Genomic DNA, 27,368 nt, shown 5'->3' on the forward strand with positions numbered 1-27,368 from the left:
AATCAGCAAGTGCTTATTTGTGACCTAACATTTGGTGATCCTAACTAGACGGCTCCTCAACAGATGCATTTCTGATCTTTTGGCTTGTTTGACATCGCAACATAGCACGGTTAGCTAATGACAAGCTTTCTAAACACTACCTTTCCTGTCCAGGGTACTTTTTACGTCAGCGCAGACCGCTGCCTGATCGAGCAAACCCACTACTCACTGTAACAGGCCACAGCCTCCTGCCTGCACTGCAGCGCTTGGCTGCAGGAACATAAGAGTACTGGAGAAGGAAGGAAGGAAGGAAAGTTTACAGGAAAGCAAGTATGTAGGTAGGACATCCTTGTCGCAGTCGATTTCAAAAGGCGGGGTTTTACTTGTACTAAGTTGCTCTACAAACACAGTTCTATAGCAATACAGATGATCATTTATTCACGCTAGGTTTAGTCAGACAAAATGTGAAGTGATAACAGTGATTCAGTACTGTCAAACCGCCCTTACGCAACCCGGCAGCCTTTTACTTGTGAGGAATTCTGCAAACAGTTTCTCCATTAGGGCGATAAAAAGTGAAGCTGGACTCAGAGTAGTGATTTGTGGTTGTCAGAAGGAGCAGTGATGTGATACAGCCATTTGTGAAAAGCATTCAGCCCGCAGCTGGACAACAGGCACACTGTTAAAGGTTTTTACGACTCTGAATTTACACTGAACCGTAATCTTCTGGATTTTGTTGAGTTGGCTTTAACAAGTTATGGGTGTTAATGGAGTCGATAGTGAGATCCGTCTTTAAAACTGGCTTTACCCTAGCTTTGTTGATACGTTCGCTTTGTTCCTTTTATTTTACAGCACTTTGGCTAAAACGGTGAAATAAGTAAGGACTTTAATTCCAAAGGCCTGTTTGCATTTTGGGAACCAATTAATGCTTATTGCTCAATATTTACATAATTCAAGACCCTGCATCCTATAAGAGACTGTGGCTTTGGGTGCAAAGGAGCTTGAATCATTAACACTTGTCAGCATTTTTGACTGAATTGCTTACACGTGTGTTATCGTTATCATTAGAATATGCAGCAGTGTCCAACCACAGCAGAACAGTGCACAGCTTTGTCAAAAAAGCAAAAAAGTTGACAGCGTGACAGCAGAGTGTGAGGTCACTGTACGATAAGCGCTTTGAAGAAATGTGGAACAGTTATTCTTTTACCTCTCCAGGCTTATTCCAGATTTAATGGTGAGGTCAACTAGCTATGAAAGTTCTTTAAAACAAAACAAATACAAGAGGTTGTTACTCCCACTGCTGCCTCGCCAGGGTCAAAATATCATGAGATTATTTGAATATTTGCATCTCTTTAACAAAATGAATCAGGGGGCTTCCAAGACCACAGCTCAACCTCTTTCTTTCCAATGTTACACAATAATTGGTATGAAATTAATAACAGCTACCTTGGTTGTAGGGGTGCCTTTGTTTTCCCATAGACTCCTCTTGTTGGTGACGTCAACGGGTTTCAGATCCTGCCAGAGAGAACAAAAAAAAAGGAGGCTAAAGACAAAGCAACATATCAGCAGTGCTCACCATTTGTAGGTCAATATGAAAATAGTTGTCATATTGTAGGGAAGGAGGGGAATGACGGAGAGCTCAAGGAATGAGAGCAAAGGTTGGCAGGCGCTATCAAGAAGACAGGTGCTTGTCTAGTGGAAGTGGAAAATATCCTCCTCGCTACGAGTCTGACGCAAATGACTTTCAAGACACTCAATAACAATACAAAGTCAAATTCAGGGTAGCAAACAGTAGATGGCAAGTAGCTCCAGTAAATGTTCATATCCTAAATCTCTTTTGTTGTGTGTTCTAGCAAAAGCAATAATCTGTAGCTATAATATAAATATTTAGGTGAAACAGACTGCAGGCAGGAGTGTCTGAGTATAGTGAGAAATGTTGCCATATATACATCAGCAGAAATGTCAAACCTGTTACATTTGCTAGCAAGGAGTTTGATTAAATGCTTAAGTGACACTGTATAGTAAACAAATGCCAAATCTAAACATCCATATGCACTGTATGTGGATATTGAAACAAATTTAGAGTAGCTCAGATCCTTCACAAGTTATTCTGATAAGTGGCCAGTAGGTGGTGCCAGAGATGTCATATTTCAAAAACAAGGACAAGGACAGTGGGACTTGAAAATGATGATAAAACATCTACCGTGCATAAGACAACCAGCAGTAAATGTGAGATTATCATAATAATACTGCAGGGCTAATGAGAGATTAGTGAAAGCACCGCAGACTTGCAAACTCGGTTTCACTTCTTAAGTATTTGACGAATTTAAAGAAACCAATAAATTAAAAAATACATTATTTAGTCCAAAACTCAGTTAATCTGCTTCATCAGGCGTGTTTAGCCTTGATTCAAGATTGTAAATAAATAATCTTGTAATAATATACTGATAAAAATAATACTATTTATATACAAGTATGATTTGAACAGATTAGACTGGCAGCTACTATCATCAGAGAGTCATTTAAATGTTGCTAAATCCTCATTGGTGCATAAAAGTATGTGACACACAGCACAGCTGCCTCTGCCAAATGGTTGTTCTTTTCTGTATTTCTCTACAGCTGAACGGGACATGCACCGTGCGTGCTCACGGCACTGACAGGAGTTGCTAAAACAGAGACCTACCGCTGGCCTTCCTCCTGACGTTTTGCCACTCTCTGGGGTTTTATTCAGCCAATCGTTGATACGGCCTGCCACGCCTGTCTTCATCACAGCTGCTTCCTGTTTGGACAGGGTCAAAGGTCAGTTAAGCTTTGTCGTCATGTGCAACAAAGTCAAGCAGGAAGTGCCAGCTAAATGGGTTCTTTCCTCTCTCTCTCTCTGTCTCTATCCCTTTCTGCTCGTGTCACAGATGCAACGGTCATCTACTTCCTCACATCCTCCACCGCGTCGTCTTTTACCTTGAATGTGCTTCCGCCAACTCCAGGCGAGCTGAACACGTTGCCTTTCTCCCACATGCTCTTGATGTTTCGTATGCTGTCGGTGACCATGGGCAGATCCGCTGCTCCAGCGCGAGGGGATCGAGACTCCTTGTTCTCTCTCTGCAGAGACACAGCAAAAGGTTTAAGCTGGTGAATAGCAGAAGAAGAATCTACATTTTTGTCAGGTTAAGGCTGGAATCAGCAAAGGAAACTGAATTGTGGGATTTCTATATGTATCTAAATTCAGGGTTTTGCCGATTTATATCTTTATGTCAATATATTATTATATTAATTTTAAACTAATTATCTTTATGTTGAAATCATCTTTGTATGATTAACACATTTTTGATGATCGGCAGTGTGTATTTCAATGTGTCACCAACGTTCATGCAACTTTGCTACCTGAGCAGCTGAGGTGTACTGCTCCAGCCTGTTGTCTATCTTGGACACCATAGGAGAATGAGACATCTTCACTGTGCTGCTGGGCAGAAGCAAGATATTAGCATCCAGTACATAAAAAACCCACAATGAATATCATATAACAGTATGTCTTTAGGTTCATGACAGTAGACACTCAAGTGGGAATTATTTTCACCAACTGTTCAAAAAAACGCACTACTGCTTGTTCAACTTAATGCTTTGTTGGAGACAGCTGAGAGACAACATGATCTGGCACATTTTTACCTTTTCTGTGCTGACTTGTTCAAGAACTCTGCCCTTTCTCCAATCTGCAGTGAAAGGTTAGAAAGACTGGGTTATAAATATTGCAGAGAATCCACTCATGCATACATCACAGCAACACAACATGTTTCCTTCACCCTTCACTAACCTCAAAACAGATGTTAAACCCAACCCTCCTTTTGATTTCCATGCTTCTATAGTTTCTTTATTGTACTATATGTGTGATGCATCTCTCATGAGAATTAATTAGATGATTCATAACTTAATTAACATGACGTACTCCACTTTCTTTGCAATCATATACGACATACAACAACAAACCAGTTGTAGGTTTTTCTTATTTCTTTATATTCTTAATATGCTCTCCTGTTCCCTCTGTGTGCAAAATGCTCCAAAAGACATGCACACACATGCACACACAAATAAACACAGCAAGCCTTTTCCTATGTCTGCCTTCGGACTGTGGGAATCTCAGAGGATTGTTTATGATATGTGACAAAACGGCAACACATGCGCTCTGTAGCCATTAAAAAAACCAACTTTAAATGGACGCAAGAAGAAGAAAAAACTCTCTGTAAAAAAGGACCTTGCACTCAGCTGCTACTGAATGTGGGAGTTCCCAAAATACTCGCTGACAGGAAATTCCCCATTCTCAGGCGCGTTTTACAGAGTTGTAGCTATCCAAACGTAGTTACAGTATTCCTGTTAACCCTAATGGCTTTCTTGCATCCCTACAGCCGCTCCTTTTCTCTCACAGATTATTTTATCTACAGTACAGAGGAGGTTTATGTTGCTTTAATGCTGATAAGCTCTCAATACTGTTTGTGTAATCTCTGTGCCTAAGTGAAAAAAAGGCAGTGCAGGTTCTCTAAATCATAAATGTTTGAAATATGACAAGTTTATGAACAAAACTTACAGAGCATGAAATTCATTCAGCATGAGAATATGTGTTGCACAGAAATGTGTTTTTAAAGCTACACTAACCAGTGTTTTTCTTTTATTATTTGTTCAAGAAGCTATGTGCATTGCGTGTGTGTGTTCCTAATGAACTGTTATATAGATTTTCCTAGTATCTTTGAGCTATTCTTTAAGGGGTTTTATGGACTGCAGCTTTGCTTTTTTCAGTTCATTTTCACAAACTCCTATTTCCAAAAGCAGCAGGCAGCTGTTGTTTGCAAAAACACTAGAAACAGCAAAAATATTTAGCAACTGCTTTAGACAGTGGAGCTTTTACAGCACAAGAGTTGGTAAAAGACCCACACACTGGTAAAATTCAAATACAATCTGAAACTTTCTGTGTACTACAAAGTTAGTCATTCAGTTTTATCAGATGTGTGTGTCAATGCTTGTCTTCTTGTGATGCCAGCAAGTGACCAAAAAAATCAAAACCACCTTAAGTTACCTCAAGTGAATGTTATTCTAAAAAACACTGCTTCATAAGAGCTGTGGTAGCTATTTATGGTTTTTGCCTTTAAACACAACTGTCTCAGGATTGAAAGAAATGGAAAAACTCACTCACACACACTACACTCAATGGTCAAAAACACAACGCACAATCCAGCTGCATTATGACAATGCAGCGTCATGCAAACAACAAAACCTGTTTTACAAGGCAAAGCAAGAGTTCACACATAACTGAGTGTATGGGCTACGTAACAGACATGCATCCACACATACACACATGGAAACACAGCTGTACCTACAGTGAACATGACGACGAAGTAAAGGTGAGTCTGTGAGACCAGTGCAGCAGGGTGGACAACCACAAGACTCACCACAAACAAATAAAATGCTTCATTCTGGTACGATGAGAGCTCACACACCATCAGAGCCAAGCATCAAGTCTGGAGTCTCACCGGGATGTGCCAGATGGATATTACTGCTAACTGTCACTAATTAGATTTTCTCCCCTGGCTGAAAATCCCCCTCGATTTTCAGTGTGTGGGAGTTGGCTTTTAGCAACACTGGAGACATTTATTCACATTTGAGTTGATTAAACGTTCCTTCGCCGTGACAAACATGTATCTTTGGATGACGTTGGGAGAGGAATGCACTTGGTTGATTTAGGTTGGTTTTACTTGTGTATTTCTTGTGGCCAACTAGTAGGAAAAAAAGCAGAATTGTGTGTACAATAACTTACAGAAAAAATCTGCCCACAGCTGACTTTTTCAGATCTCTAGTTAATCAAGGGTCTTTCTATGTATGAGCATTCCTTCATCTCAGTCTGATAACACTTCATGCAGAGAGCTAAAAGAGGTGAGAGGTGCAGATGAGGGTCATCTGGCACTTAATCTCTCCAAATATTTTGAATGTTTAGCTTGAGCTTTGCTGCACGGCCAGATAAGTGGGATTTGCAAGTACTGGAGAACTATTAGATGGACTCTGTTCTGCTGACGACTCCGCTGGACAGGATGCAAATACAGCAAGGCCAGAAAATACAGGAAAAGTGTTTGACAGTTACAGCTGTTTTATGAACAACTGGCTGACAAATGGTTAGGTAGACCCCTTACCAGAGCTGCAATTTCCAGCCATGATGGTGTAGTAACTGGCAACTAGATTGCTCTAGATGCTGAAAAAGTGTGCACAGGACTTAAAGTCAATACTTTATATGCAAAAGGTTTGGCGGGTGATGTCAAGAGCAGTGCCGTATGTTTGTTTGTATATGTTTATGGCTCTGTGGAAAAGCTGGTGAGGATGCCTGCTGCCTTTTTTGGAGTAATCACATTGTCTTGTTTTGTTACTGTTAACAAGAGGCATTATTAGGCATTATTAGGAATTAAATTTGATGTTATAAACTGCATTGTAAAGTACATACAGCAAGTTCTGTGTGAGAAACAAAACTCAACAGGCATAGCAACACAGGGCATCGTGAATAGTGGGCTGACAGTTCAAACTGAATTGACACTTGGATGTTGTTGGATGCAGACTGACCTTCAGAGAGGAGCCTCGAGGGCTGACACATTTAAACGGTTTGTCCTCCCCGTCCATAGTATCTTCCACCTTCTGTCTCTTCTCAGCAGCCATTGCTCTCCTCCTTTCAATTTCCTCCTTCATCTTCCTCTTCTCCTCCTGAAAAAAAAAAAAAACTGTTTATTGCTGAAGAAGTTCAACAGATGAACCTCCGGGCACAGACTTTAACAGAAATTAACAACCCTTGAGATCATTGTCAGGTTTTATTTCACTACACACTCGGTGCTGATGAGGAACTTTCTGTTCATCTAGTCAGAACATTTGTATATGGCTTTTTTTTTTTTTTTATGTATTTGGCTATGACGAATATTGCTGCTCATATTAAGTACTTTTACTTCTCTTGGATTTACTCTAAATAAACCACTGTTGGAGCTGGAAAACACACTTCCTGTGCATCAAAATATTTTGCCTGAGAACAAGCTGACAGATCCTGAGCGTGTGGAAGAGGAGATGCAGAATCAAAAAGTCAAGATGAGTTGAACAATTTTCATGTGATGGGATAATATAATTCAAATGTACAGGTTTAGTCATGCTCACAAAATACAGTAGCAAGTGTCACTGACATAACAGACAGTCAACAAACAATGCAGCACGCCCATGCAGCAGATACAGTATGTGCCACTTTTAATTGATTTATTTACTTTATTTAATGAAGCAGGTCAGGAATAAATTCAATTACTTAGAGCTAATTCTTATTTAGTGATCAGCTGCTTCAGGAACAAAAAAAGTCGAGACATGCAGACTATCAACTGTTTCTTTTTTTTAACAATTAATGTATGAACCATTTGTACTGTATTCAGAAGAGGACTGGTGCTTGGCAGTATATCAGCCCTCTCCAGCAGCCTTGTCTTGGTTAATTAGTCTCTATGTATCTGTGGGCCATCTTTTAATTACAAACCAAAAGGCCTCATTAACATCACACAAGAGGAGAGGAACTGGGGGAGATAGCAAGAGACGGGCCGCCACATTTGGAGCCAAGATCAACAAAGACAACTGGTTGGCGTAATAGTCAGAAAGCATGGGGTCACAGTGAGCAGCATAACGGGAAAATGAATGACACTGTGTGTGATTGAGCGCAGATGTGAATACATAGGTAGGACGAGGTTATCTATGTTAGATGTATAAAGATGGGGCCTTTACAAAGGGAGGAAAAGGGAATGATGAACGTGTCTTATGTGTAGGGACCCAAATAGATTGACTCACGATAACAGTGAAGTATGGGGAGATAATGCCACCACAGAGCTAGTATGTCTGATGTATGATTTTCAGCTGACACAGGTGTAAAGGATAAATCAACATAAGAAGAGTCATCAGGAAAACAAGGAGAAAGAAAAACAGAATTAAATGATTAATAAAGTTGGACTGATATTTGTGCATATCATTTACTATATTAATACCTGGTGTTTCTTTTAACCTGTGTACTTATTTGTTACTATTCATTCCAAAAAGAAAACTTAAATTTGTTTGTCTGCTTTCATAGCACTCCCTGATTTAGTGTTCTCCAGGGGATGTGAACCTGTGCTACTGGTCCTTTTATTTGTACAATAACTGCACGGATGGACACTTAAAAGTTATTTTATTACTTCCAACTGTCACATGGGCTGATGTTGGCTGTCGCTTAGCCCACCGGTGATTTCACTCCATACCCCACTGTATACAGTATATACACTTTCCAACACAAAAAGTGCCAATAATTTATATATGTCAGTTTTAAGTCAAATCTAATTAAATCAATTTTATACTGTTTATATAGCCTGAGGAGAGATTTGATGAAAGGGGGAAGTGAAACATAGACAGAAAGAGCAGAAGTGATCAGACACACTTCAAATCATCAAAATATGCCTCTCCCTCTCTCTTACCTCCTCTTTGGCTTTCCTCTCCACTTCCTCCTGCTTCTTCTGCTTCTCCTCCTCCTCCAACACCTTCTTCCTCTCCTCCCTCTTCCTCTTCAGCTCCTCCAGCTCGGCTTCGGCCTCCTGCTGCTTCTGCCTCATCCTTTCGAACTCCTCGCTCTCTGCGTCATCGCGGCGGCGCTTCAGCTCCTCCAGTTTGCGCTCTGCCTCCAGGCGGGCAGCGTCGTCCTGGTCGTCACCCGCAACCTCGGGAGAGCGTACGCTGCCGCGACTGGGCCAGACGCACAAAGACACAGGTCAGAGCACAAAAGCAGAACCACAACAGGGACAAAAGCAAGTAGGACACTGCTAGTTGACACAGGTTAACACTTGACAGTTGATACAAGCTGAATATTTAAGCCTACACTTGAAGGATTTGTCTCTCTTACGCACACACATATCACACAAGGACACATGCAAACACCGGCAATCACCTTTGCAAAGTTAATGTTAAAGCACATCTCAAGTTTCATTCAGTGTTTCGCGCTGGGGATTTACTGTAGGTGACCCAAATCAAAAAACCTTGCTGCTTTGTTACGGCTGAACGCTGAACAAACACAGCTTGTTTACTGATTCAGATATGCTTTTCAATTATTTTGCAGATGCCTCAGGCAATGCTGCTGTGTTTTTATTCCAACCTGAACGGCTCACAGTAAATGTCTAAGTAAATTCCCCTGTTCAGCATATGCAAACACTGTATGAAAACTACTATGACAAATATGAAGATTTCATTACCATCGTTTTCATTAAAATGATCAAGTTTAATTCGGAAATTGCAAGAATTATTTGTACAAGATTTTGTTTCCTTTTGTGAATTTCTTATCAAATTCATCTTGATGTTTTTTTTGTTTTAAACACAGGCATTTTTCTCTTTTTCTCTCACTTTTGAAAGCTAATTTTGGAAGGTAACAGTGATCTTTGCTTGTTAGGTAACTTGATCTTTTTGGTTGGCCTCTGTGTGAAGAATATTAAGTTGCTGCAGTACTTTTCCATGACTGGTCGAGTGTAGAGAGACAATGATATATCAGCCTACTGTTGCAAATGGCCAAATTAAGAAAAAATAAAAAATTTGTTCATATAATTGCTCAGATTTTCTAGGCAAATATTCAAAATTTGATGACTTGAGTTGAATTTTGTTTTGAAGAAAACAGAGTTTAATAACGAATTCATTAAAATTAGCTATGCCAGTCTGTTAGAGGCAGGTGGTGACTTGTCTGTGTACCTGAGGGTCCTCTCAGGTTTCCTGTGCTGATTGGGAGTCGACTCCTCGTGCTGCCCTCTGTTCTGCTTCCTCTGCTCGTCCATGTCGTCCCTGGGTCCGCCTCTCTCATTCGCCTGCAGCCACACAAACAGACAACCACCAGGACAGTGAACAAACATTTGATTGGTGGCTAGGCTGAATAGGTGGAGTCTGAGAGAAAGAGAACGAGAGCACGCCCAAAAGAAAATAACACAGAACATCACATCACAGAGCGTCCACTCCTGAATTATTGCTGACAGAGGATTATCTAACATATGATCAACTTGGGAGTGTACCACCTGTAAATCTTCTTAGATTGTTAGCATAGGCCCAATATGTATAGTGCCAAATGTTTTATAAACCATATATCAACCTGTTTGCCTTCTTAATTTCACAGAAAATTCTCAGTTCACGTTTGTACACATTCTGTTTTGATTGTAACAGAGTTAGATACAATGCTTATCTAGTATGCTATATGGTCTATGTACACTTCCTGTAAAGATACTGATTGTTACTCGTTTCTGTTCTGTTTCTTTACTGCTGAGGGGTTTTGTCTTGGAGTGGAATCAGTGTAATGTGAAGTGTTGCTGCTGAGGTGGAAGACATGCACGGAAATCACTGTGACCACTCTGTGCAGCATAGCATTCGTTTTATTAAAAATCTGACCGCATGGCTGTAACCATACCTCATAAAACACAGGCTCAGTTACCACCAGGCTGCAAATGGTGCAAACCACACTGTGATGACACAAGGTGTCTGGGTAATTTCAGTGTCAGGCTCCAACAATGTGAACAAGAAAGCCTCATAAAGTTAATTTTATAAATCGTTCTATATGTACATATCTACTCGAGTATGAATCAAGATACTGAAGTTACCCAGAGTCTGTCTGCACTGTGTATCACAATTCTAGTGAAATTCTTACCACATGTATGATACCTCATTATCCTCTGAATGCAGTATCTCAGATACCTCATTGTCCTCTTCAGTGTCATTTCTTAGTAACATAGGTTTGCTCTCTGATGAATTATCTATGTTATCATCCCCAGGTACCTCTTCAACCTTCTCTGATAATACTGCAACCTCCCCGGACTCAGAATTTGCTGGCTTAGCCTGATTTGAACTCTCAATGACTACTGAACGTGTTTCTTCTTCACCAAGTTCCTAAGAAAAAGGGTTACAGCAGGTAATTGAAAGAAAGTATCAGCTCAGGGTTGTGCATTACGAAATAAATGCTTTAATGACCATACCTTGTTTTGCATTTTAGGCTCTTCAGTTGATTCCTAGAAGAATAAGCATCACATTTCAAGGTGCCTGTAGCTACAAAACAGTGCTTTGCTAAAATAAATCCAAAAGAATGAACACGTAACTCACCTGTTCTCTCAAGTAAGACCTTCTCGGTTTGTCCTCCACCACCACCGATTTCTGCTCCTCCTCTTCATCTATACCCTCCTCAGCTTCCTCTCCACCCTCAGGAGCAGCCTCTTCCTCTTCTTCTCTTGGCTCCTCTCGCTCCTTCTCCTCTCGCCTTGAGCTGTATGTCAATGTCTTCTCCTCTTCTTCCTCATTATCCCGGTAACGACCCCTACGCCAGGAGGGCCTCTCCTCGTCTTCATTGTTTTTCTCCGTGGCGAAGTTGTCGGTGCCCTCTGTGGGGTCCTGCTGCCTCTGCCTCTCCAATGCCTCTTTCATGCGCCTCTGACGTCTCTCCTCGCGCTTGGCCATGCGGTCCAGCAGGGCTTGGTCTTCGTCATCACCACCACCTCCATAAGAGCTGCTCACAGACACTGTCTCTGTAACACTAGGAAGGATGAAACAAACAATTCACTGTGTGCTCTTTTGACACTATGGAGGAGGCCCTAAGGTCAGAGCAACAGACATCAGCTGTTAAGACAATGTGGGAAAGTTATTATCTGCTGTTACCACCAAGATGTCCCTGACTAGGGGCCGTGACTCCATAACTGTTTTATACTTCTTCCTTTAGTGGCAAGGGGCTTTGAATGAGATCATTAAGGTGCAGCAGAGTGCATCTGATGCTTTGACAAGAAATGTTTTTTCTTTCACATTAAAACCTTTTCTGGGGGGAGTTTATCTTATCTGACCCTTAGCTCTAAAGACAGAGGGTGTAGTTGTGTAGATGGTAATGCCCCTTGAGGCACATAAATGATTTGGGACTACATACAACATTTGATTTGATTTGATCAGGCAATACATAAAAGCAAAATATAACAGGGTTGAACTTATCCATTTAGGACAGGAGAGTAGAAATGGACACAAAACTCTTAAAAACATGAATACTCAAGCACTTTTAAAGACAAAACTTTCTGTGTTAAAAGTAAAAACATTAAATAAATAATGTCTATGTGATTGAACAGCTAGTTCTATATTACAGATGACTCAACAACCATGCTGCTCTGCAAGACTGAACTTTGTGCTTTGATCTGAATGTTAATGGGAAAATGCTAATGCACTCACAATGACAACGTTAACATGCTCATGTTTATCAGGTAGGCTTTAATATTAACCACATTCACCGTCATGCAAATGTTAGCATACTGAAATCTGCCATCTAGCAGTAAACACATAGTAATGCTGAGGTCAATGGGAATTCAGCCAATGTTGTATTGTAAATTGTAAGTCTGGACTAAAGTGGTAGACTGACTCTCTTTCAGTCCACCAAATACCAGCTGTCCACCATCCACCTCTCTCCAAACATCATGACTCAAACTATTCAGACCTTAAAGTCTGGCAAACATTATCCTTGCATCTACACAATCAACAATGGCTAGTCAGCTAGGTCCAGCCTCAGTATCCTCCTGCACAATTCCCTTGTTGTTCGACCAGCCCAGGATATATCTCCGAGCTCATAGAGAGGAAACATTCATGACCACAAAGCAGCGTCTGTGCTACTAGATGTCAGAGCAACCTACTACTTCCACTGAAGCCAAGATGATTGACCTCGTAACCTCACAATGCATTGAAATTTATATTTAGCCTCTTTGTTCCTGTAGCAGTCTTCCTCATGGATAGGTATGACATCAGTCAGTTGGTCACTGACTGCTGTGAGTGGGCTTCAGTGCTTGCATGTGCTGCATTTTATGTATTACAGAATTTCAAAAGAAATGTCATCATCAGACAATGATCCAAAATGACGTCAACTTAGCAACCACATCTAGGGAGATTTGTCAAGATTGAGATTTTGTTACATATTCTTTGTTAGTTCACACTCCAGCAACTTTACCCAAAATAGACAGCTTTACCAAAGTTAGGATAAGAATTGCCAAAAACACTAAGTTGGACACTGCCCACAGTACCCCACGTTAGGCACAAGGAGCCACCCTACCACCCCAAGGCCACTGCAGGTGGTGGGGTAAGCACAATGAACAGCCACCGCATTTGGCAAGATACAGAGAGAACCCCTACCAACAACATCCGACCCTAGCAGGCTATCCTCTGCACATCCCATTAACCCTAACCTTAATATACTGCAGCTGCATGTTGTGCTAATGTAGTGCATTAAAACTGGGGTATGTGAAGTGTTGGTTGATCTCTGACTTTGAGTGGTGTTGTAAATCTGTCAGCAAAGGGACACACATTGATTATTTAGTGGTGAAGAATGAAGCCAGCAGCTGCTAACTATGTATAGTATTTTTCACTGACAGACCCTGTGATGCTTTTACCTGTGGCTGTTGGTCATAACCAGACTCTCTGGCTGTCCACTGGGCTCCTCACTCTCCCTGTTCCTCAGCCTCTCCTGGCGTGCCCTGCGCCTCCTCTCGCGGGCCGCCTCCTCTTCGTCATCATCATTCCTTGCCAGCCTAAGGGGGTGAAATGATAAGAGAGAGACACAGTGATGACACAGAGACATTTTCTTTTTTTTCAGCTTGAACTTTCAACCTTCAACCCTTCATATCTTCCTTCCCTTCCACAATTTAGCTTAACAGTTAAAAACCTCAAAGTGAACAATTCTATAATCTGTACTGTAATTACCACAGACCTGGTGGATTTATCTAGACCTTTTTTTTCTTCCTTTGTCTTCTTTTGAGCTAACCTGTCAGCCATGCAACAACCAATACCTCTTATCGTGTCTGCAGTTTTCATGAGCTGATTAAAACTCTGTCTGGAGACATTGCTTGGCTGAGGATAAAAGAGAATCTGTTTCTGGCCCTTGGTTTCTACTGGTCTGGTTAGTGTTGCCCACAGCAAAGTAATCACTAGCCTTTTCTTTCTTAAGTTACCAAACTGAAGTTTTGTTATATCTTATATATTTTTAATATTTTGTTTCAAACCTACATCAGCACTATTTTGTGCTAATACACTGTATGAGGCTATGTATCCTCTATGAGTGGTAATAATATTAATCAATAAATGTAATTTCCAAAATGTTCAACTATGCCTTTAAGAAACTTTAGATTTTCATCTAACTTAAAAAAAACCCTAGTATCAAAACTACACTTTGATAACCAGTTTCCAGTCACTTTTTTCACAAATTAAGAATGTATGCATATTAATAATGAGAATGGAGACACACCCTTTAATATTTTAATAGTGCTGGTGATGTCCCTTGAATTTTCTGCCCCCTTTTGGTGGTTTATTTTCTGACTGTGCATAACTGTTCAAGCATCCAGCAGATAAAGTAAGGTCATACCAGGTTATGTCTAAAACGCCATGAGTAAGCATCTGTTTTTTTTTTTTTTTCTTGGACTAAATGGTAAGAATTTCTTATTTCTTCACTCAACATCTTGCTCTAATGTTAACAGGGATAAATCTTTGCAAAAAAAGGCTAAAACCACCCATAGCCGTAGCAGAGCAAAATCCAAAGCAGACCTGCAGTGGATTATCCATGTCTTTATTAAATACAGTGGTTTAAGTAAAGGGTGTGGCTGCGTGGAATCACGAACATAACTCCACTGTTCACAGTGTAGTTGGCTGGAAAGCTACTGTATATTTATGTGCTTACATTCGATTGGAAGCAGCATGCTCAGGCCTTTGTCTGGGACTGTTCCAATTTCATTCTGGGAAATACAGGAAATCTAATTCAAGTATATGTAGACAGGTCTAGGGAAAGAGCCTACACCCAAAAACCATAATATTTTTTATACTGTACTTCAAATTAAAGTATTAATGGAAGACTGAAACTGCTGTGTTTTTCACCGTCTATGAACTCGGCTCCACGCTTGATCTGTGTTGCCCTGACTGACCTTTTCACTCGCATTGCTAACCACATGCCTAACTACCTAACATCACAGCGCAGCTTTTGAGGTCAGTCAACGAAGCATGCTATTGCATGTTAATTGCAACACGTGTGGCGAGCTGAGCTAAAGCCGTTTGGGTTTATGTGAGGTTTTCCAGCTTGTGAACACCCGTTTCCCCCTTTCCTTTCCTTCCCCTTCATTCGCTTCCACCCCCACGCCCCCACTCCTGTTTCTTTCTCTCACATGAGGAATGTTGTCATAACAAAGCAGATGAATCATTAACACCCAACCTAGACCTATGGGACAGTGACATCAATGATGTCAGGCAAGGCTTACACATGTTTTTCAGCATCTCCAAGTTTCAAAAATTTGTCAAATCCATGAGGAAATTAGACTGTTTTTGGCCTTCTGATAAACAACCATCCACTGTGGCCACAAGGTACAATGAAAATAAATGTAGCATAACAGCATTTTTCAGAAAGAATACTCAGACATCAAACTCATAAAGACTTATAAACTAAACCTAAACTAAATCTACTCTATCTGAATTTTGCCAACCACAGCGACCATGAGCCACTGGTCATAAAAGACCAAGTAAAGTTGTAGCTAAAGAAACTTGTGAGTCTGAATTGAGTAGGGGTGTGTATTGCTTATGTATTATTTTTATAAGAGTAGGAATAAGCTATTTCATCTTTAAAAAGTGACACAGTTTCATTTGAAATTGCTTTTTCCATAAAGTATTTTTTCCTTTAAGTTTTATTCATATTCATATTGCCATCAACTTCCACCGAGTTTCCTTGCAGTAGAAAGTACATTAACCCTTGTTTAAAATGCCAGAGTGATATGTTGTTCCTGTGAGAAAGAAAAAAAAAAAAAAAAGAAACAGTCAAACAACTGCCTTAACTCCCGAAGGACTGCGCCGTCCCAGAAACAGCACCAAATGTCATGAGAACAAGAAAACGACAACACCTCAAAAATAGAATAAAAGAGTTTTTCGTGGTGGTGACGAAGACAGACTCAGGGTTAAAGATTCCTCAGTAGGAGAGAAGAACAAACTCCTAAAAGCTGAATTAGCATTCCTGTCAATCACAGCCTTGGGTAGAGATGCATACACAACCAAAGCCCTGACTTAATATCCCTCTCCTTACCTAGGCCCCAGACTCTATCAGCATACATGACACAGAAATATGGGGAGAGGTGAGAGGTGGAAGGGAAAAAAAGGGAGACAAACTGAAAAAAGGCATTTGAAATGGGGAGTGAAGCTAAAAAAGAGAAGTGGGAAATGAAAAACGGGAAAGGAAGGGCTTGCACGATAATGGGAAAAAGAGTAATGTGCAGATTTTATCATGGACGACACCTTTTCCTGTTAGAATGATGTGTAGCCACAGTTATAAACGTGAGGTGCATTTGTGTGCCTATATATATATTATTCAATAAATGCCTTCTTTGGTGGCCAAGCACAGTAAACTCATACTTAAAGTCAGTCAGCAACTACACTGACTCACAGTTAATATGGACACTGCAAGTAAAACATCTGTTACACATGTAGATGAATTCAACTTTTTCCTGAATTTACATGTGCTTCATAGTACAGTAAAGCTAATTTAAGCAGGATTCTGCATACATACTGTAAGAAAACTGTCTGAATGAGTAGCACAGAGACACAAAACATCACCATCAGCGAGCCTATTAGGAAGAAATATGTCCAAATATTTTCTTTACAGCGAAATATCTCAGAAATGTCAGTGAAAACAATTTTGGAGAAGCCCATGAGAAAAGACTTCTTCACCCCGCTTCAGCAAGAGGGGGACAGGAGGGGAGGGGAGCAGAAAAGTAAAGAGGGAGACAGAAAGGGAGGGAAAAGAAAAGCTGCTGTGAACAGAGGAGAGGGGAGAGAAGACGAGGAAAGGATGGAGCGGGAGAAAGAAGAAGGGTGGGGGCTAGCATTGTCAAAATGCTGACCCATTCCCACGCTGGCCTCTCTGGACTATTTCCTATCCTACTGCCGGCCCAAAGAACCACAGCAAACCCCGTCTGTCTCTCCTCCCCACCCTGCTCTCTGCTGGGCCAGCTCCAAGAATACACAATGTTAGCCATGATAGAATTCCCCTAGACTGCATTTATTCTAACTCACAGATGAATGAGGCACCACAGCATTCATTAGAAACATAAACTCAAAGTTCAACACCTTTTGTAAAAAGTGAGTGAGTAAAATCAGGCTTTGACAGCTTGCAACAATCGCATAAATCCAAACCCAGCCTGAGAAGGTCAGCGCAAGGTTGACATTCGTGGCTCAACCTCTCCCTCCCAGCTTCTATCTGTTTTCTCTCTCTCTTTTCCAAAAGGTTCGTGATGCAGGACTGTGCCATGTTTGGAATGATCCTTTCACTCAGGGTGGGGACTGTTTGGCACAGCTCATTCATGGAGGATGGGTGTTATTTCCTCTGCCCTTCCTGGTCCCTCGAGTAGACGGACGAGAACAGATGTAGAGAATAATGAAGCGAAAGTGGTGGATGAGAAGGATGTGGAAAAAGAGGGGTAGGAGATTTAAGTGGGAGGGAAAAGATGAGGCGGAAGAGAAAGAAGGTGGGAAAGGTGAGAAAGACAGAAAGAAAGATAAAGTCTGAAAGAAAGATTTCTGAGATATTATACTCAATTATTATTATCAAAATTGAATGTGCGATGCTGGCAGCAGTAGAATGATGGTGGTGGTGTTTTTTGTAAATCTTTGCTAACGTGTTTTAGCTGACATAAATACCCTTTGGTCATTGAAACTAATGGTAAAGTGAAAACATATATGTAATCAGAGGCATCCTCCAAAGTGTCTTACTGTAAACAGATAATCCCCTAAATTTAGCTACCAAAAACATATTTACAGAATATACACAATTTGCACAAACAAAATTACAGATTGTACAATACAAGTAAGCAGTTAGAGTATTAATATGGATCTAATGGGCAATTCCAAACGCATAATCACCAACCCAACAAAATAAATAAATAAATAAAATGAAAATACAACAACAACAAAAAGCAGAAGGCGTAACTGAAACATCTGTGTATTTTCCTCTGTGCTCATGTGTGGTAATTTAAACTAAATAAAAGGAAAACATCACACTGATGTGTTATGTGCTTTAATTTTTGTCTTTTGCTTAAGTGTGATGTTCTTTACCTGCATGTCTATGTCAACAATAATTTTATTACAACAATACTCAGGGTGATGTAAGACAGAGCAGGGAAGGCTTGGCTGTTCTCATAAGTGAGTGGAGCTTGTCAAACTTTCATCACCTGATGCTGATCCAAAGACACAAACACTCTAAAGTCACCACTTTAGAGTATATGACTTAACTACATGCACATCCTGGCTTCCTGTGCACATGCAGTCCTTCTCTCTGTCTCTCTCTGACCCAGCAAAAGCACAATTACGCAAACTACAGATACAAAAAATAAAAAAGAGAGAAAGAAGAAATATAACGCACACACAGTTACTCTCAGTGGCCCAGTTTGTAGGAAATGGCTTATAGAGACCTGGCCAGTAAACACTTATAACAGCCAGGAATTTTGCATTCCTACAGCTGTTATTATATGGCCCCACCGTCTCCCTGAGCTCTCCATCTTCTTCTTCAGCGTGCTCAGTGATGGCCGAATGGAGGCATGCCAAAGAGTCAACATGTGGTTCTGACTAGTCCAACCAAAGGGGCGTGTAAATATTGATTGTTTCATTATATTGACAGAAATGGAAACAATGTAGAGATGTAATCTGTTATCAATAACAGGTCCGGTGTGTCGTCTGCCAGCTGAAATTATTGCTCCCAGGGCCAAATAAACAGTCACGGACAAACTCCCACTGAGCTGAAAATGTAAATGTCGAAGGCGCTTACGTCGCTTACTCCATTTCTCTTTTCAGTCAGTTTTCATCTCTTCCCTGTCGCTTCTTCTTAGTCTACATTTTCTGCCAAATTCCATCTTCTCTGTGTAACATAAACACAGCAAAACTGCATAAATAATTCTAGCAGCAGGGAGTTTATCAAGGCTTTATGCCATGAAATGTAACGACGACATTAACCTTCATTTCAATCAGCTATTTAGAGTGCCTTTAGGGAAATAGGGAAGCATACAAAGAAAAAAAACTCAAAGAAGCTCTGATAAACCTATTGTACGCAACCTGCCCAGCACCAAATGACAGCCAAAGTTAGTACTAAGCTAGCAACTAACTGGGGAATACAGCATAGCATACAACAACTGAAATAGGAAATAAAAATGAACTTGCAGGTAGTCAAATGAATGAAATGTGCGAGTGATTTCAAGTATGTATGTAGATAATATTCATATAGACAATTATACTGTTAAAAAATTATTATTGCAGCTTTAAACAAATTGTGACCAGAGATCTGCTAGGACCATATTAGAATTGCAGGCTTTAGTGATAATAGTCTGCAGTAGTTTATTTTTTCTGCAGTATCTATCATTTTTAGTAAGCTCTGTTTGTGAGTAAAAACACAATTTTAAGTCTGCAGGGAGCACACTTCTGGAAATGCTAGCAGGCAATTCATTTTCAAAGACTGAAAATGAAATGTTAATTGACTTAACTCTGAATTTTATTACCTATTGTATTTCCATTATGTTTGGCATTTTCCTTTAGAAAAATATTTTACCTTAAGCAAAGGGCCTTGTTCATCACAAAAGTCAATGCAGCTCACATATTCTGCTTCACACACAAAATATCAGAGTGGCTTTAATAAAAAGCCTGTCACAAATACATCAAACAGGCAAGTGACCTTGTCCACTATCTGTATTCACATCAACCTCATCCTTAATTGGAAGGGCTGAGAGAGACTTTTGTAAAAAGACCCTATAAAATGCCTCCTTGGCACACTGTGTATCAAGTTCTCACAATAAAGCCTCCTTTTTACTATTTTTGATTACTACACTTGGCGTGTTACCGCTCATTCAATTTGCTGAAATGAACTTTAGTTTAATCAATTTCTTCCATTGAATCAAACAGAGTTCACAAGGCCACGGTATCTGGGAGAGAAAATTGGAAAGTGGGAGCATGATTGAACATTCCCACTTAAAGGTCATCACATTGCTTATCAGATTTCTTATCAACCTTTTTTTTATTCTTTTAGTCTGTGCTGAGGAAGCCAATATTTGCTGAACGATGTTTTTAAAGACCTAGAGGAGGAACTAAGCTATTAATGCTAGCTCACTCCCGTTCCAACTTGGCATGAACATCAGAGGAGCTGCAAGTGCATTGACAGCCACAGCTTCATTACACAACACAAGTTGCTCCCTCAGTTTCACACAACCTAAGTATTAAGAGCCTAAATGCCCCCCCCCTGGACTGCAGGGCATCTATAGCTGCAACTACAAATAAATCTAATGTGCAAGACTTTATGTTTTACAAGAGATAAGATGTGAAATCCTGGAATGCTGTTCTGCAGAAGTAAATGGAAGACAATCCAATGGGTCTGACCGTTCAGCCTCCAGGCGCATCTCCTCTCGCTTCTGTCTCCTCAGCTCCCGGCGCCGCTCAAAGTCCATTTCCTCCATGATTGTGCCCTGTGGGATGACATCGCCAAACACAAACACGTTAATTTACTTTCAGGAAGGAAGACAGGAAAGAAAGGAAACACATTCTTATTAGCTTCTGGAGAAAGCAGTAATACTGGTTCACCAGTCAAATAAAGCCTGATATCTGGTTTAGCAAAGCACCAGATTTTTAGCTGTAATACTTTTTTCTGATTTTAATGAAACCAAAGCATATTTTCAATAGTTCCAACTGAAGCCTCTGGTCATTTTATATGTTTAGATTTTGTAATTGTTCATGGCTATGTCCGGTATTCTGTACTGGATTCAAACTGCCTTCACGTGCACAGGCAGAAATGGAAGTCAGCAGTTAGAAGGAACGCATGTCAAACTAAATATTTAGTTTCTTCTCATCAGTATCCACCTCACTGTTCAATCTCTTCACACCGTATCAGAGCTGTATAAAGTTACTGCTAATGAAGATGGCTTTTTTTGAGAAGCAAACCCAGGAAACACCACTTTTTTTTAACATTAACAACAATCATTCTTCAGAAATGTACCTGCAAAATAGGATACCACCTGTAACCACGGAAATGAACATGGATTAAAACATTAAGTGCAATCTGTAAGTCCACAATACTGACTGGTAGTCATCAAAGAAATGCAATTTAGAAAATAAAAAGGAAAAAAGAGTAGAAACAAAAACAGAGGAGAAAGACACCAACAGGATGTTAACTCAATCTGTTAACAAGCAAAAGTTAGAAGAGCAACTCTCACTAAAAATACCCTGCTAGGATACGTGACTGGCCATGCTGTAAGTACGGAGACCACCCAGGAGCTGCTGAGCCTCCCATCATACATCTATGATCCCAGCTAAACCACCAGCACTACTTCCATTGTACACTGGAGCAGTATAAACAGATGCTAACTGAGCAGTTCAGTGTAAAAGACAAAGTGTGTGACAGCTCATGGAATAAAAGGACACCGCTGTGTGAAAAGTCATTTGGAAATACTCGTCTGTATACTCGATAGTGCCAATTACTTTGTGGTACAACATGAGTACGAACTCAACAAGTGAGGCGGAAAATAAGATGCTTTGAAGTGCAGTAGGACAAATCTCGAGAAATGAAAGAGCAACTGTGCTTGTCATACCTTGATTTATCCTTCAAACAATCCCTTCTCCTTCACACCATACCAGCTCCTCACGATGTCTTCTCTAAGCACAGACACAATGCAACAGTCTCCCACAGTCTGGCCTTTCCTGACAGAAAAGGCAAATGCCTGTTCCTTCCCCTCCCTGTTAGTTGTCCCTCCCTCCATCCCTCAGCGACCTTCTTCCTTCTTTCCCTCAGTCTTACCCCCTCACGCCCTCCCTCTGCTGCCTCATCTCTGTCTTTCCCTATCTCTGTTGCTAACTCTTCCTGTGTTGTTTACCGACATGTCAGAGCTTGGCTAAACTTCGTTGTAGGGCTCCTCTCTGGAGCCCAGCTTACTGTGTGCTATACGCATGTTTCCTGCCTGCTTTCTTGTCCATCTGGAAAGTCTTTTTATGCATAGAGATCTGTATGCAGGTATGCACACAAGCACGCAGTAGCAAAATTAAAGCATTTGTATGCGTGTTTACAGTTATAAGCATGCTAATGAGCATACAGATGGACAGGATACACACACAGGAGAGGCATGGTAAAAGAAAGCAATGCTCCAAGGGATTCCCCATGCCTTACCCTCCCTACTGCATCTTCTCAGTGAGTCTCCTCCCCCGTCTGTGCAGTAAACACAGCGTTGTCACCCCTGCTATTCCACCGTGACTTGGAAAGAGGGAAAGCTATTTAAAATACCACAAGAATTCAGTCTCTGTGTTTAGAAGCGCAGTTAGTGTCGTTTGAAGGTGGGGGGGGGGGGGGGCAATTAGCAGTTTGAGTTGGTGCTATTCATAAAACCATAATTATGATAAAATGACAGCAATAACTAAAACCGACAAGGCCTCCAAACATCACCAGTTTAATCACATACTTCCGCGAACCAGCGACGCAAAGGGAGACAAAGTTATTAGTAATGCAAGCACGGCAGTATGAAAATTTGTTTGAGTTATTGTTGCAAGTAATGTTTGATTTATGCTGAGATGATTGCATTTTCCTTTGGTATTCAGTTTTTGTTATAGATCATTATAAAGACAAGTCATTTATTCTTAAAAGGTGATCACATGGCTTTCAAACTAAATGATCACAGTGGATCACCAAACAACTTTACATGTGAAATAATTATATTCTTACACTAATTTCGGTTGTGTGAATATGGTTTGTTCAATAAATCTAAGACTGCATGGAGCACGGCCTCACTGTCAGCAGAAAAGGGACCCGTTGAGACACAGACATGTAACTGTTACCACTGAACGGACCACCCACAGCTTGCAAAAGCTAACAAGAATGAGAGAAAGACAGGATTCCATAAAGTTAAACAACCTGGAATCACAAGTTTGTGACACTTTCAGACTTTTTACAAGTTCTGCCTGTCTTAGCCTGTCCACTGTAAACCCACTCCTTCCTTCCTAAATTTGCTGCATCTGTCCATTCACTCCATTTGTCTTCATCCATTTCATCCACTTCTGTCGTTCCCCCCCCCTCCTCCTCTTCTTTCTCTCTCCCTGTCTGCCACAACCCTCTACAATGGCTATAATGACACATTTACCAGTCAAATTACTACCTGTCGAGACTGCCAGACCCTGGCACAGAACCCAGTGTCTAAGTGCCAGTCTCTTAAAAAGCCTTAAAAGCCAAGTTGATATTATCCTGCCAGCCACTGGGATTACACCATCATACAATGCCTCTATCTTCTCACGAAGTCTTGAGTTAAAAGCAGCAAAACAATGAGCCCCTATCGGCCAAATGAGGCACAAAGTAGATCAAGCTAAAGTCTGGGAGCTGGGCTGAGGAATAAGTACGGGCCAGAAGTGGATCTATTTTTGGCCTGAGTGAAATGCTCCTAACACTGGCTTAGCAATCTGTGAGAAGAGAAGCTTTTTGGTCAGATTTGTGACTGTGATACTCACAGCAACTATCCCCTTGCAACCTTCAGACAAACACATTAATCTCCACATTATGGCTGTGGAACTATGCAAGGAATGCTCCTATTTAAACACTCATTTTAGCAGACAGAACTTGAAAGATCCTGTAAATTATTCATTCACATGCCAGTGAAAAACAAGTCATCTTCTGGATCTTGTGTGCAGTGTCTTGGTCGCTCATTGAAGGGAATTAATGTGAAGATCAACAAGTAAAAACTAGTTTGGCGCAAGTTATGTTTGTGAGTGGGATATTAGTATGAGAACATTTTCTAATTAGCACTAATGTAGTAGAGCTGCAGCTAATGGCATTAGTATTGCAGTTGTTTTTGTCAGAAATATATGTATATAAATTCAGGTTTACACTGTTTACACTGCATACATCCTGTATACAGCTTGATTGTTGTGAAACATTAAAGAGCTGCGTCATTTAACAGTGGAAACGCAAACCTAGTCTGGAGTTACCATAAAAAAAAGTAAACTGTATGTTGTTACTAGAGTTTCTCTTACAAAATCAGGATGTTGAAGCAAACACCGCCATGCTACAAGTACTGCTTCCCTCCTCCTCTTGGCCTCCACAGGAACACATTCATCTCTGAAGAAGAGAGGTTAAAAGTCCAGCTCCAGAGTCACAGCTGTGCAGCTGCCCAGGTGAAGAGAGGTATTCTAATAATCTGAAAAGTGAAAGCCGCGCTGACAAAAAGCTGGGCTTTTCTAATCTTTGCATCAATGATAGGAAATACTTTGCCCACCTGCTACAGCGCTTGGTAAACCATGAACTGCTTCCACTCTTTAACCAGTCGAAATTACAGACTACCTTAGAAGACCAGACTCAAACTCTATAGAGAAATGTGTTCTCACTGCTGCAAACAACATAAATTATATCACAGAGATAATGGTAAATACTTTGGGGAAAATGTGCTGTAGAATAGACAATGAAAGAATCAAGCTCTGTTATGTCAGTATTTTGACATTAGCTGTCTACACCTATCAACTAGACAAAAGCTTTGGGCTTCTATAGTCAAACGTTCCAGCTGATGAAAATACAATTTTCTCCACATACTGACAAACTTCAGACTTTGTGACAACAGGATTGCTTTTTTTTATATCTGTCATGGGTCTGCCAGACCATCTTGACAGATATGATTCATCTCTCCTTCACATCAGAAATGCCAGCTATACAGTCTTTGTCTAATAGTCACCTTAGCTTGAAGAACCTCTGGGCTTTTATCTTGAAAAGTTAGTTTACAATCAGTGGTCCCTGACTGAAACACATTGTCAGGAAGTCATTTTATTCTTCTTCTGCTTCTGTCCTAGCTGTTGTTACATATTATCTTTGCCACCCATGTTATGTTCTGTGAATCACTGATGCATGCTCCTGCATTTACCATGCATCATGAATGCATTTTTAAAAACACAGCTGGACCTAAGAGCTGGTCAGTCTGCCTTTTTGACAATTAGCCCCAGTATCTAAACTGCAGCAAAACAATTTCCCTGTCTTCTAAATGCATTTTCCCCATAGACCACCACTGAATAGGGCACAATGTAAAACTGTTGACAAGGCATTTAGAACTTCAAACAAGAGGTGAAAGAGACTTATTCATTTTGGGGAAAGAGATACCCTGAGCAAATAAATAGTCCAAGCCTAAGCTACGATATCTTGTCAATGTATTTTGGTGAAGTTAAAGTCATCATTTTATCACACAGTTAAAAGCCTCTGCAGTAAAACAGAGGGGTAGAGAGTGATACTGCATGCCTGTAGGTAGTGCACAGCTGTTTTGGCTGAGGCTCTGGGGACAGTTTGAGTTGGGTAAACTGAACATTTTCTGCAGGGGTAAGGAGTCTCCTGAGAGTAGTCTGACAGGGCAGTTAAAATGTGTTCAGCCTGTGGGTGAGAGTGTGTGCATCATTATAAACAGTATTTAACAAACAAAATTATATTTTATATGTGTGTATCTGTGTATGTGCATGTATGTATGGGATAAGATGGGGTAAATGATTGGTCACTGCTAGTACAGCATGCGTGTGTTTATGATACAGTAAATGTGCATACATGTGTGATATCCATCACCACCTACAGAGCTGTGTTTGGAAAGCTGGCCTTGTGGTTGTGGGTCTTTGTGCTATGTGCCTCCTCTTGCACATCGAGGCCTCGCCAGCATTAACACGTTTACAGTTCCAGGATGCAGAGCGGCTGTGGATGAGCATTCATAAATTCACTGGAGATTTCTGGTACAGCAAGGCCAAGAATTTCTCTCTTTCTTTCCATCTCCGCTTGTCCCTCTCTCAGCTTCATCTGTCATCTTTCTCTGCCTGCCTTTCAAAGCCTATTATTTTTCTGCAAAATATTTTTATTGAACAAAGTCAAAGTTACAATAGGGACACTGAGACACTGCTCTCTGTTACTATTGACATAATATCAAAAAGCTAGTGATAGCCCATTGCAAAATACAAGAAAATAACATAACATTCACACTTTTTATTCTACCAGTTTTCTTGTAATGTAATAAATCAAAATTAGTTTTATACAAAATTTCCACTGTATAAGAACAACAGGCCGAGGCTCTGACCTACTGAATAAGCAAGGATAAAATCAAATGTAGAAACTTGTTAGCTGTGCTTAATAGACAATGAAATGTTTCTTTTAGATGACATATCTTCTGTTAAAACCTTCTGTGTGTTCTCCACTCTATTTCTCTCTCATGGTGTTTTTTTTCCTTAGTACTGAGCTGGGTTAACTCTACTTTTAATTAACCCTATGATGTTTTGAGAGAGATCTGCTGGAACAAGCACTTATGTTAGTGTTCATCACATGACTACAGTATTTATACAATTCATTGCCATTCTCTGTGATGTTCTTTCATCTTGGACCAGAATACATGAGCATAGTCAACAGCTGCACCTCACTGTATGTGAATGGTTTGTTATGAAGCAAACTTAGTGCTTGGTTTACATTTTAATAGATTCAGACATGCCCTATCAGCCAAACTTCTTTGTGTACACGTCTGTGTGTGTTTCTGCAAAATGTGACTATCAACTACAAGAGCTTCTGTTGTCAAGTCAAAGACTTCAGCCATCACTACTGTATATATTCTGGGCTGCATATGAGGTGGCTCCATCAGAGCTCAGCTCAATCTCAATACCATCTGCTTTCCGCTCACACTCTACCTCCTCCAAAACAAATTTTTGTGGCTTCAGATCCAATGAGGAAAAATTTCACCAAGCATGAGCGGGAGGTATTCACAGACATGCCTTAGAAGCTAATGCCACTGTGACAAGTGAAATGCAGCAGGATAATGTGCCAATGTGTTTGAGGGTTAGTGGAAGAAATTGGCTTGGGACCTTGAATGCCTCAGAGGCACCGTCATTAGTGACCCTAAGATAAGGCGATCAGGCACAATCTTCCCTCAAATCGCCGAACTATCTCCTCAGAGCGGTAAAGGGAAAATGTACATTGGTGTTGGGAAAAGACCTGAACTTTTAAGATTGTAAGTTTCCATTTGGTGAAGAAAAAGGAGACTCCTACATTCCCAGACAATAGTTCACATTCCATAACACATCCCTGTGCCCTGTGAATCACACATACAGAGACAGTCTGACTGAGGTTATCTATTCTCACACTCACACACACACACACACAAAACTACACACTGCTGTGATTAACCAGCACCCAAAAAGAAAATCTACAATATGCAACATTCAAAGGAATGAGTTGAATGCTCAAAAACCTCAGCTGATGTGTTTCATTAGGATTGTGTGTATGTGTCATGATGGTTAACTAACTACATTTTTGTTAAACTCGGATTGATGCATGAAAGTATATGGTCACTTAGGTACAACCAGTGAGA

At 40.5% G+C, this 27,368-nt stretch overlaps 1 protein-coding gene across 5 annotated transcripts in view; it reads right to left on the reverse strand.

The window, feature by feature from the left end:
* The window catches only part of cald1a (caldesmon 1a), a 46,347-nt gene that overhangs the window by 3,451 nt on the left and 15,528 nt on the right, over positions 1–27,368 (reverse strand). The window contains exons 2-15 of one of the 5 annotated variants that reach the window (XR_003298927.2): positions 20,407–20,492; positions 13,416–13,553; positions 11,110–11,536; positions 10,986–11,018; positions 10,789–10,899; positions 9,721–9,833; positions 8,466–8,730; positions 6,568–6,705; positions 3,640–3,683; positions 3,358–3,433; positions 2,935–3,075; positions 2,660–2,755; positions 1,423–1,491; positions 1,184–1,235 (exon numbers count right to left, since the gene is read on the reverse strand). Coding sequence is in view for 4 of the 5 variants with exons in the window: in XM_026362561.2 (XP_026218346.1) it covers positions 1,423–1,491; positions 2,660–2,755; positions 2,935–3,075; positions 3,358–3,433; positions 3,640–3,683; positions 6,568–6,705; positions 8,466–8,730; positions 9,721–9,833; positions 10,789–10,899; positions 10,986–11,018; positions 11,110–11,536; positions 13,416–13,553; positions 20,407–20,483 (1,728 nt within the window). In the remaining variant the exon portion in view is untranslated. Of the gene's footprint in view, positions 1–1,183; positions 1,236–1,422; positions 1,492–2,659; positions 2,756–2,934; positions 3,076–3,357; positions 3,434–3,639; positions 3,684–6,567; positions 6,706–8,465; positions 8,731–9,720; positions 9,834–10,788; positions 10,900–10,985; positions 11,019–11,109; positions 11,537–13,415; positions 13,554–20,406; positions 20,493–21,611; positions 21,762–27,368 lie in introns of those variants that run through there. The other 4 variants (XM_026362561.2, XM_026362560.2, XM_026362562.2 and 1 more) reach the window with 4 other exon arrangements.

Source organism: Anabas testudineus, chromosome 23 (genome assembly GCF_900324465.2).
Source record: "Anabas testudineus chromosome 23, fAnaTes1.2, whole genome shotgun sequence".
NCBI classification, from domain to species: Eukaryota; Metazoa; Chordata; class Actinopteri; order Anabantiformes; family Anabantidae; genus Anabas; species Anabas testudineus.